Here is a 12,715-nt window from a genome sequence, read left to right on the forward strand (position 1 = left end):
CGCAAGTGTAAGCAGCTGTGTTCTTTTTTTAATTTTTATAAATGTCTAATGACAATGTCAATGAAGGATTTTTAATCACTGCTATGATGAAATTATAACTAATATTGGTACTGTTGTTGATAATATTCATTTTTGTTTCACTACTTTTGGTTTGTTCTGTGTTGTGTTTGTGTCTCCTCTCAATTGCTCTCTGTTTATTGCAGTTCTGAATGTGTTGCTGGGTCAGGTTTGGTTTTGGAATTGGATTGCATTGTTATGATATTGTTGTGTTGGATTGATCCATCCATTTTCTACCGCTTATTCCCTTTCGGGGTCGCGGGGGGCACTGGCGCCTATCTAAGCTACAACCGGGCAGAAGGCAGGGTACACCCTGGACAAGTCGCCACCTCATCGCAGGGCTGTTGGATTGATAAAAATAAAAAAAATCGAGAAAAAAAATGAGATTCTGAATCGCACAACGTGAGAAACGTGATTCGTATTCGAATCGATTTTTTCCTCCACCTCTAATATAAATGTATGTATATTTATAATACATATTAAATTCAAGCACTTTTTAAGGACTTTCCAGATAAACTTTCCAGTTCTTCACGTACCTTTCAAAAAGCAAAAACCAGTGTGAATCAATCCATAGCCTTGTTGTTGAAGGTCACCAAATGCTGTCTTTAGGAAAATACGGAAAATCGGCTAAAACCTAAGCCTAACATTGAACCAGCAGTTATCATTAACTGAATGGGTCATAGAAAATGAAGCAGTGTTTCTGCAGACTATTCAATGTCATTGGTGTTTGTATATACGTTGTTTACTTGTTTGTTTGTATCTTCATCATCATCATTCATGTAATCATCATTCCTTACAAGAAATAACATTTTTATGGTTTACTAGTTTGATTGTATCATAATTTCATTCATACATCATGTTCATTAAAACCACAACCTCCCGGCATGATGGACCGATGCACCACTATCCTCTTGGGGGTGACACAGAGTCCTATTTAGGGCGCTGGCATGACAATAACCGAATGTAAGGGCCTGTGCAAAGCAAACAGATCAAGCGTGTGGCTTTCATTTTTAAAGGAAACTTATTTTATTTTTTTCCATTTTAAAATTAGCCTTTTGAGTCAGACTGCCGAGAAATATGATAAAAATTTCCAAGCATTTCACCCAAAATTCAAGCATTTTTCAAAACTTGAAAACACAATATTAAGATCCAAGCATTTTCAAGGTTTTTAAGCACCCGTACGTACCCTGATTTTATATATATATATATATATGTAAATGACTTTTTGTGCATTTAAAATGATTGACTGCAATAAAAGACAAATTAAGGCGTTTCTTTGCTCTTTTGCTACTGTCACACAAAATCAAACCCTAAAATGCTCCATCACAATTGTGCACGACATCATTCACAGGAGCAAGAAAATGTCAGCTCTTCCACACACAAGTGAGGACTTTGTGAACTGGAAACACAGGAATATGTTACTGTAGGTCCTACAAAAGAAGCTTTGATTGTCATATTGACAATGCTTGGTTCCTCAGGAGGGAACGGGACTCAGGTGCTTCTGAAACATAACGAAGGGTGTTTCGGGCCCAACTAAGGACATATTGAGACATCACAAGGTGGATAAACACATATTCTGTCATTGCATTGTCATACAGGTGATTTTGAAGGTTAGTATGGAGAATAAGTGCAGGGGGAATATGGCGACAAGTTAGAACCCTTTCACTAAGCATGTGTGAAAACGATCCTTCTCAAGACCTGTTGACAGCTCATCCTGTTAAAATCCACACAAACAAAAGAGTGCTTTTGTTTCAAACAAATACTAATCAAATATACACTTGTGGTCTGCATGGCGTAGGTAGCAATGACAAATTCAAAAAAGGCGACAATTCCAGATTGGTGTTTATAACATCGAGCACCATAGCATCATTATTTTGGGGGGGCTATTTAACTTCATATCTAATTAAAACAACATTTAGAATGACAATATTTGACCAACATAGTATAAGATGCACCGGGACTGAAAACTGTTGCTAAACTTTTGAAGAACATGTTCATGTCTTAGCCTCCTGATTGCAAAGTCTTGGTCCAAATATTTTTTGTTTTTGTCTTTATTTTGTCAAGTAAAGCAGACATTGCGTTGCATGACACAAATAGTCAACATAAGCAATATTTAAACCTCTTTTGGGAAACTGATATACATAGAAGATGATTGCAATATATCATTAGCACAATACATATATATTTTTGTACAATTATTTATCCGATGAATCTATATGAGTAATAATATGCTTTGTGTGATCCAACCATGTCATAAACTCCTAAAGTTTTAATGAATTAAGGAATAATGAATGTAATCATTTTATAATCTTTCAACATGATTTATCCAACAAAATAGTGCTGCAATCCGTATTTTTTGGTCTTTAGCCCAAAAAAGTAATGATTGACAGTGTAGAGACACACAAAGTAAAAGACCTCAGAACCTATTCACAAAGTGCTACACAACTTAATTCAAAATTAGTAAAATAAACAACACTTCAATGACCCAACACAGTACAGATACATGTAAATAGCTACATGAATACAGCCCTATATTTGGATTAGTAGGCATTAACAAATACACAAAATATCCACAATTTGAGGAAGTCTTGAACATAGTGAAATGTGATGTGTTTTTTATGAGAGTATGACCTTTAGTTTGGGCGTCGCTGATTATGTGTCTGAAAAGTTTTGCGGAAGATTGCGTACGAAAACAAACCTTTTTCCGCGGTCAAGTTTTTTATGAATTCCAACGTTTGCAGAGAAAGTTACTAACAAACATTTCAAGCCTAAAGGCCTAACTTTTTTGTGCACAACAACTTTTTTAATGAGGCCTTTGGCCAGCCAGAGAATAAGAAGACGTGCCATGAGGGACCAGTATTCAGACCTCTTCTTAAGACAACGGGTGTACGGTAAATGTATTCTTTTTAGTTCATGCTCATCGACCTATTTAAGTCAGATCTTGATTACATCTGAACGATCATATTCAGAATTTTCAGCACGCAAACAAGGGTTGTACGGAATTTTCCCACAGTGCAGTACGCTTTAAAAGTGAAAGTCAGGAATCAAATGCAAGCAGCTCCTCTATTTGCAGTGGGAGCGAGATTCAGATTTGCAGGGCACCCCGACAAGTTGTGTAGTGTGTATTACTAACACAGCGAAAGCCGAGGTGTGGAAGCGTGCAGCACACTTGAAGTGTGCAGCGCAGCCCAGACCAGCGATAAAGCTAAGAGGACAGAACCTGAAGGCGTAAACCAGGGGTGTCCACAGTGCAGCCCGTGGACCAGTTGCAGAATACGCCTTGTTCTGTATAGGCCCAGGACACATTGAAGAAATAACTTGTATGGTAAAAAAAATTAAATAAAAAGTCCGTTTCAGGGGCAATTTGTTGTCAGCAAGATAATCTAAAAGTAAAAGTAAACCCAGCCTGCAGTAGAACATTACAAAAAAGTAGTATGACTTGTCCGAAATATGTTGACATATTGAATGTAAACGTATATCTAACATACAATTTGTTTGGTTTCATGTTAACATAAATCTGCATTTTAAAATGTTCCTGTATGCAAGTGGAAAAATGTTTAAACACCATTTTTATGAACTTACCTGCAACACATTGGATATGCCTGTATTAATGAATAATACCTGTAACTAGTTTTGTATATGGAACTTTCTGGCAGAATGTAAGAAAATACTGAAAATGTATTCATTTTGTCGCATGCATTTTCAACTAAAAGATAGTTATTCAACAAATTCAGCAATGAAAACTAACAAAAATTTGACCTGACTATGAATAATTTTAGGCTTGACTGTACATGTAAGTTTCAAATATGCACGTTTGGTCGCTTAAATTCAAGTCTTGTTTTGCAGAGCAACACTGACACTCTCAGCTATTGCAAGTTATTATTCTCATTTAAGTTCAATTAGAAAGTGCAATATTTCGGTGGAATGAGATAACAGTGAGAGTAATCTTTCTTTAAGAGAGTGCATACTCAAAATGAAAATATTGGAGGGTGCAACTAACTCAGATGTTTCATCACAGCAGCAGAACAGCAATTTTTGCTACAGTAATTAACACACGCAATAACCACTATAATAAATGAGCTAAATTCTATAGTCAGACGTCACTGTGAACAATAATGTGCATTAATTTACCTTTTGGGGAAAATAACATATAATCTTTAAAGGCAGCAGCATGCAAACACAGCTGCCCACAAACAACGTTTGCACCATTACAAAAAACAAACATTACGAAATGTTTATCCTGCCACAGCCACAGATGTGGGTAGACCGAAACAAGCAATAAATGACAAAATGGAAACTCTTTTGTCTTCTAATGATGCAAATGATCACAGTTCCACGAAAAATGTTTTTTTTTTCCGAATGAAATCCTTCCATCCTCATGCGTCAGTCGCCAGTTTGGCTTCATCAACATTAAGTGTGACTTCTGGCCCTCCTCCGTCCCCCTTGAACAACTCTTCCATCAGCTGCTCCCCCGCTGTGCCCGCCCGCGATGCCCAGAGAGCCGCTCCTTCTCGCAGGCCAAGTGAGCGCAGCAGCCGTGCGTACTCCAAAAACGCAGCCTCGATGAGTTTATGTGAAAAACACCAGGTCAAGGATCAACGATCAAACACATGTCAACTCATTATGTAAAAAAGCCTAAACATGCATTTAAGACAATGAGTGATGACAATGCATTTTCTTGCTTAAAGATTAGCCAGATGTCAGAAAGTTGAAAGAAAATTAACTGAAAACTTACATATTAACCACATATGTTTAATGCCTCATGTGGGGTAGACTAGTTGGGTTTTGCATGGTTGAATGAATGTATGTATGTATGTGTATGCTTGCTTTAGTACTATTATCTTGTGTTTATCAAATAACGTTGTTGTTTTGTTTTTGTTTTTTGTTGTTGTGCTTGCTACCATATTTGATCTTTCCATGTATACATTGTCCTTTGGACCCCCTGTTAAAAGCTTCTTCTAGCTTATTTGGGGGACCCTTTCACGTACCAACATCTTTAAATGATGACATTCACCACTATTGTAAATGTTATATGGTATTGTGAATAAACTTGTAAACTTGAAAACTAGTCTGTTTATTTTTATTAGGCTTAGTCTCTGCTGTTACAAGTCTTAACATATAAAAAGTAAAGAACAGCAGGATTGGATGGAGGGAAGCACATACAACGGCAACTCAACTTAAGAGTGCCCAAACTTAAGAGTGTTTTGAGATAAGAGCTGTATTTCGGCTAAGGGGAATTGCACTATTTCTAGAATTTTGCCAATCGTTCACAATTATTATGAAGGACACAGCAACGGATGAATTCTTTAAAATTGCATTCTAAATATTAAATAATCCTAAATAAGATTCTGCTTAGAGTGTAGCCAATGGGAACTCCACTAACGCAGACAAACCATTTATAGCGGCGCTGTGGTCACTGACTGATCAGCTGCTTCCTCATTTCCCTGCTCCCAGTAAGTTTATTATAGATTATAAAGCATACTTCTCTCCTGAAAAATAGATGGCTGAAGATATGACCCGACAATTTGGGACACTTTGATAGCCCTTTAGGAACTAGCGAGAATGACACCCCGTTTTTTCACGAGGATTTTGAGACATTTTTCATCCAAATGGGAATATATGAACATCCTAACAATCGACATCCTAATGACAGCGGACCTTATACAGTAAGTGATGTTTTATTATGTTTGTTAGCTCTCATTAAGCAGAAATCAGTGATGAACAAAAAAAAAAAGAAAACGTTGTGATAAGTTTGTGAAAATAATGCGGCGTGTATGCTTAAAATGACCAAAATACGTAAATATTAAATGTTATTATAAACGTGCCCATTAGTACATTACATATAAACCTATATCCTGTATGTAAAACCCTAATGGAGGTATCTGGATCAAATTCATAAAATATTTAGAATGCATTAAAAAAATCCATCCCTTGTCATGTCTTTCATAATGATTGTGAACGCTAGGCAAAATTCCCCAAAAAAAGTGCAGTTCCCCTTTGAGTTACAAGCAAGAATTTGAGTTACAGGCATCCCTGCCATTAGTTGGTGTATCAAATATCACAGTGAACCACGAAAGATCTGACCAAAATATCTGGTCTTACTTAGCATTAGTACTTAGCATTAGCTTATGGCTAGAGATAAACATGACATAAGAAAGTGAGTGTGAAATAAAGTGCTGAGAAAGAGAAGCGGGTAATATTCATTTAATTAATACAAATATCAAAGGGAAACATTATCACCAGACCTATGTAAGCGTCAATATATACCTTGATGTTGCAGAAAAAAGACCATATATTTTTTTAACCGATTTCCGAACTCTAAATGGGTGAATTTTGGCGAATTAAACACCTTTCTATGTATCGCTCTCGGAGCGATGACGTCAGAACGTGACGTCACCTAGGTAATAAAGCCGCCATTTTCTCAAACACATTACAAACACCGCGTCTTAGCTCTGTTATTTTACGTTTTTTCGACTATTTTCTGGAAACTTGGAGACATCATGCCTCGCCGGTGTGTTGTCGGAGGGTGTAACAACACTAACAGGGAGGGATTCAAGTTGCACCACTGGCCCAAAGATGCGAAAGTGGCAAGAAATTGGACGCAATTTGTTCAAAATACTAGGGTGTGGGGAAAGCCGACGAAATGGTCAGTCGTTTGTTCCGCACACTTTACCGACGAAAGTTATGCCACTACAGAGATGGCAAGATTGTGTGGATATCCTGCGACACTCAAAGCAGATGCATTTCCAACGATAAAGTCAACTAAATCACAAAGGTGAGTTTTGTTGATGTTGTTGACTTATGTGCTAGTCAGACATATTTGGTCGATGCTAACATGCTATTTAAGCTAGCTGTATGTACATTTGAAACTATATTTGCATCCAGCGTTTCCCTCCACCCACATTTATTGCCAAACAAACACTTACCAATCGCTGGATTTAAGTTGATCCAGTGTCACAAAATCCGAAACTTCCGATCGTTGGTTTGCACATTTTACCGGCGATGCTAAGGCAAACATGACCGAATAGCGTCAATAGCTATTCGCTCAATAGCTTCAGTTTCTTCTTCAATTTCGTTTTTGCTATCTGCCTCCATACTCCAACCATCCGTTTCAAAACATGCGTAATCTGTTGAATCGCTTAAGCCGCTGAAATCCGAGTCTGAATCCGAGCTAATGTCGCTATCTCTTGCTGTGCTATCCGTATTGGCATCACTGGATAACGTCACAGGAAAATGGACGATGGCTTCACAGATAGCGAAAATCATGCACTTTAAAGCTTTTTTTTAGGGATATTCCGGGATGGGTAAAATTTAGAAAAAAACTTCAAAAAATAAAATAAGCCACTGGAACTGATTTTTATTGGTTTTAACCCTTCTGAAATTGTGATAATGTTCCCCTTTAATGAATACTGAGTGTGAGCTTAGCATTGCTAGGCTACATGAAACTGAAACAGAAGCCAGCTTTAGTGTCAGCCAAGGATGTTAAAATAACATCCAAACGGCGGACATGTTTTTATGAAAATATAGAAAAGCTGCTGATGATGTGTTTGATGGAAAAGCAGCTCGAAGGACATACCGTAAAAGTTCAAGGTGAATGTTTTACATTAGTACTAAAAAACTTCATAAAACTAATGTAGTTGTTGGTAGTACAATGTATCATATGGTTTTTCGAACACTTATCTAAAAGTGTTGATATTTTTAAAAGGCATGTTACAAGTTAAAACTGTATTGTTTTAGGAGACAAAGCGCAAATTAAATTGATTTTAAATAATTGTAATGGGCGAAATTGATATTGGATGAGTGTTTTGAGTGAGCTCAAAGTTAAGCTTTTAAGTTGAGGTACACTGTATTTATAAATTATTACCGACCACAGGGGAATGAGATGGGTGTTCTGTAAAAAAAAAAAAAAAGAAATAAAAGAAAACCTCATACAAATTGGCGGGTTTTGCCACAAATTAAGTATTTTTTTAGGAAATAAGAAATCTGCAAATATGCAAGGCATAAATGCTGAATATGCAGGAATCCACTTCTTAGATAATTAAGCTGTTGTATATTTAAGTTGAATTTGTCTGCTAAGCTTTCATATCAGCCTCAACAATTGAGAAACCAAATAGCTCTCTCAAAAGTGCTCGCCTATCACAGAGAAGCCATAAAAAGTTACCGTAAAAGCTAAATCTCGGGTCCTTGGAGCAGCGTAATGGGTTTTCGAAAAGGATATTAGACGAGTCGTTGACCTCCATGACCCCGTATTTCAGACAGGCTTCGATAAAGAGGGCGGCGCTGTCGAAGTGCCTCATGCTGGCCGCGAGGAAAGAGGAGAAAGACACAGACAATTGTCAGAAAACAGCACTATGCCTCTTTTGATGTTCGTAACCCTGAAACCTCCACCACAGTTGATGTTGCGATGCCTCCTGAATGTGCTTCAGAACATAAGGTGTCATAAAAGAGGATGAGATCAGAAAGAAAAAAGATCAATACCGAAGGAGCCATGACATAAAATAAGATATATGGCCAAAATAAAAACCTGGATAAAATTACTGATGGTTATTTCAAAAGGAAGATAGATATTCATAAAAAAAAGCGGATAAGAAGCTGAAGTGTTTATATTACATTTTCCAGCTGCTTCTAGTCGCTTAAGATTTTGGTATATTAGATGGAATACTTTACCTTGAAATATGCCATTTTTTATACCCCAAATTGTGTCTATTATGTTCAATAAGAAGACATGATGAACCTTGTTATATTGTGCTCATACAAAAATGTAGACAAAAACGATGATAAAGGCTCATTCATACCTGTGCAGCATCTCTCCTACTTTGTAAAAGCAGCCCAAGGATAGCAGCACCAGAATGGCTTTAGACTTCTGATTGACCTGAGGGGAGCACAGATGCTCTGCCCATCGCTTCAGCACATCTGAACTTTCTGCTGGGCTGAGACGCACCTGACAAAACAGTCATGCGTAGGGCAATCCATCAACCTCGTGCAGTGAAACGGCATAGTATTTTGACAAACAGGGCAGTTCACGTTATCCTACACGTGGTTGTGTATCCCAGCACAGAGATTGTGATAAAAGGTCGAACAATCTTAATTTGGCTCAGCACAAAATTGTATACATTTGCAGATATCCACTTCTTGCATATGGATGAATCTGATCATTAAGATTCATGCATTATTCACTTACAAGATAAGGAACATTGCGGAAAGATGCCCCCTTGCTCTCTAGAAATATGCCTGTGCAGCAACATTTTAATGTGTTCTTCCTTGACCCATATACCACCCCTCTCCGATGTCTCTAGAGGCTGTCAATATGACAACAACAACACAGCTTTTTATCAATGAATACGTTTCTCGCGCACGAACAAACACACACATGCGCGTGCACGCATGCAAAATTAGCTACATAGGGGCCAAAACAGCTTCCCAAAACAAGAGCCAGCAATTTGGTAAAGATGACAAAACACTATAAAATTAAAACAAACTTGTAGCAAAGTACAAAGGTATCTGTATCCTCTCTTCCTCTCTCTTCACTCATCGCTAACAAGTCAACACATAAATGGAAAAGTGATGTTAAACGTTCATTTCTATGTACTTCACATAGTTTTCTGCATGTATTACTTTAATAAGTCTATGAAATGAAGTTTTGTGCTAATATTTTGGGAGGTTCGCAACAGATTAATTAGATGTGCATTATTTATTATGAGAACAACAGCCTCAGTGTTCCTACAATTCGGTCATAAAGCTGTTGGATTGGACTGTTGTGGATGTCTAGCTGCTATTCTGACATCTTATATACATATAGATACATATCATCTAACTATCGCTCACCCTCAAGATATCTGATGTGTCCTATTGATGGACAGTGTTCTCAGTAAGTTACCTTAGCCAGCCAGGCGGCACGATTCCATTCCCCGTAGGTCTGCAGGTAGCGGCAAGCATCCGCAGCCTTGTCAATCAAACACAGCAGCTGCACCCCCTCTAGTAAAACAAAAGGGCATGTTGAAAAGTTATATATGTGATGACAAGTGATGATGTACTTCATAACTTTCTTTCAACGCTGTAAATTTGCCACGGTCCTGATGCACCATTTGGATGTGATCCAAAATTACATTTTTAAACAAATGGCTGTTTTTTGTGAGTGGGTGAATGAGACACCACTCCTGTAATAGATACATTTCAATTAAATTAGCTTCAATTACACGCTTGAAGTTTTGCTGATTTAATTAAAGCTGTATGACATTCAATAGACCACACTGGCTTCTGCTTGCAAAGTACAAAAAAGGTTCATATGAGGTACTAAAACGTACCAGCTAGCTTGCCATTGGCGATCATGTTAGTGGCCACAAGTTTGATGGTGGACTGGGAAGGACCAGATGAGGTGATTGTGGTCACCAAGCACGCCTTGAGTGAATCACAGTAGTAGCTGGGGTTGTCTGCACTCGTCTCCAACAATAATTGAACAGCGCGGTCCGTCTGAAAGCAAAACCAGAATGCACTAGAAGGTAATGACTGCGGTTTTACCTGAGCTATGGCTGGAGCTCCTAAAAAGCAGGGAGTGATGACCAAACTATAGGGGGATATTATGTTCATTATCATGCTTTTTATCTGGTGGAGAAGAAGGCTCTGTGCTCTGGTCAGAGCTTTGTCGAGAGAGAAAGACAGATCCAATACACAGCCTGCTGATTGCAGCCTGTGATTAGAGCAGTAACAGTGAGAATGGGAGGTGACTACAATCACAGTGGGCTGAGATAAAAGTGAGGAAAGAGGGAGCGGTTATCCTCCATCTTGATTCATTTGGTCCACACTGCTCAGGTATCCTATTTACTACATAACAATGTATGGGTACTGATTTTGGTACTTGTATAGGCATTGCCGTCGGTACTACAGACTATACATCCACCTAAAATCAAACCATGTCAAATTCTGATACCTTCATTGCACGTGACGTCAAGTCTTGTTGCAGCCTCGTAACCGGCTCAAGCACTTAGCTGGGAAACATGCAGTCAAACCCTCAAAAGGGGACTGCCTTCAAGTAATGTTACAATTTTTCATGCCAACAAATTGAGAAAAAGGGGCAAACTGGATGCTTGGGTTTGCCATAGACATGCTCCCGATTAGCATTAGCAATTTACATTTCAACACTTCCAAATTTTGTTATCAGAACTACAACCAAGATGCATTTTATAATCAAACAGCTGGGGTGTAATGAATACAGTATTTACAGTATAAACATTTTGTAACAGTGAAACAGATGATATACGAATGAGTAAAACAAGACTACATTTACTCTAAGTTTAGGATGTCACCATGGCTGCTATTTTCATATTTGACAAAGCGCTAATACGCATAATTAATATTAACGCAAAAAACGTCACATAATTGGCCGCTGTTAGACGCAGAGAATATCATGGAAATTGACACACATGTGAGTCAAATGTTGTTGGAGAAGGAATGTTCAGGACTGCGAAGCTAAAGCAAGAACGATCTATACACCCACAACACATTTCATCTGCTTTTTTAGTAGTGAACGCCATCATTGATGTTGCTACATGAGAGGCTCTCTTTTTTGCTTCCTCAAATTGTCTCCTAATCATCAAGCTGAGAACAACAGCAAAGCAACTTTGTCACTTCACAATTAAAGTGAGGTAACAAAATAAAGGCTATAAAAAAGTACTTTACACACGCAATATGCACTTAAAACACCTATTGATACATTCCCACAATTATTATGCTTAAATACTGGTCATAAATGTCCAAATATATATTGCACCAATAAATGTGAGAAAAACTGAATTTTATTGTGTTTTATATTGCCATTGTTATTTCTATTATTTTTATTCTTTACATGTTTTTGTTTATTTGTTACTAACTTACATCAGGTTTTACAATTATAAAGTTAAGTTTTGGTGGGACTATAAATACTTATGTTTTGAAATTAATTAAAATTTGTGATGATTACAATATCAATCAAAATAATTGTGATTACTATTTTTGCAACAATCGTCCAGCCCCAATATGCAGTAGAAAAAAAAATGTTTTCAAAATACCAGACCAGACTGTGTATGTATACAAAAAGTGGGACAATAGAAACCCTTTTGTGACAGTACAGCACTTACCTGGCCAAGCAGAAGAAGCTGGTCAGCACATTTCTTGGTATGCTCATAACTGGAGCGCTTCACCTCCTGCAGGTGCACACGATCCAACTGGAATTTCTGAGGAGCAATAAAGTTATCAGTTTTTGCTCGCTATTTCCCAACAAGCCTTATCAAACCGAAAAAAGTAAAATACTTTTTAAAAAGAGCAAAACTTTTTCATGCGTGAACGGCGTGACTAACTAAACAACAAAGACTAAGGATATTAGCTGTGATTAGGAAGAGCGAAATAAAAAAGACGGAACATAATTATACAGATACAGCATGAATACAGATTATTTCATATTCATTATGCAAGCTTTTAAATATTCAGGAGTTACTAAGTTTAAGTGCTGCAGTCTGTATAATGGTGCATTATTTCCAAGATACCAGTGCATGTGCACTGATGAGCAATTTTGTTGTTGTTTTGTGTAAAACATGAAAACAGAGATATATTTCAGAGTCAGAAAGCTCATTATATGCTTTTGACAGCTCGAAGAAAAATAAAAGCAAGGAAGTGTGTACGTGTG

General features: G+C 37.5%; 1 protein-coding gene across 1 annotated transcript in view; it reads right to left on the reverse strand.

Moving 5' to 3' along the window:
• Window positions 1-2,090: 2,090 nt before the first annotated feature.
• The window catches only part of wdr11 (WD repeat domain 11), an 88,799-nt gene continuing 78,174 nt past the window's right edge, over window positions 2,091-12,715 (reverse strand). The window contains exons 24-29 of the mRNA XM_061910726.1: window positions 12,171-12,266; window positions 10,362-10,527; window positions 9,935-10,032; window positions 8,853-8,998; window positions 8,273-8,355; window positions 2,091-4,627 (exon numbers count right to left, since the gene is read on the reverse strand). Coding sequence (XP_061766710.1) covers window positions 4,434-4,627; window positions 8,273-8,355; window positions 8,853-8,998; window positions 9,935-10,032; window positions 10,362-10,527; window positions 12,171-12,266 — 783 coding nt within the window. The 3' untranslated portion in view covers window positions 2,091-4,433. The remainder of the gene's footprint in view (window positions 4,628-8,272; window positions 8,356-8,852; window positions 8,999-9,934; window positions 10,033-10,361; window positions 10,528-12,170; window positions 12,267-12,715) is intronic.

The sequence above is a fragment of the Nerophis ophidion genome, linkage group LG09 (assembly GCF_033978795.1).
Source record: "Nerophis ophidion isolate RoL-2023_Sa linkage group LG09, RoL_Noph_v1.0, whole genome shotgun sequence".
Taxonomy (NCBI): domain Eukaryota; kingdom Metazoa; phylum Chordata; class Actinopteri; order Syngnathiformes; family Syngnathidae; genus Nerophis; species Nerophis ophidion.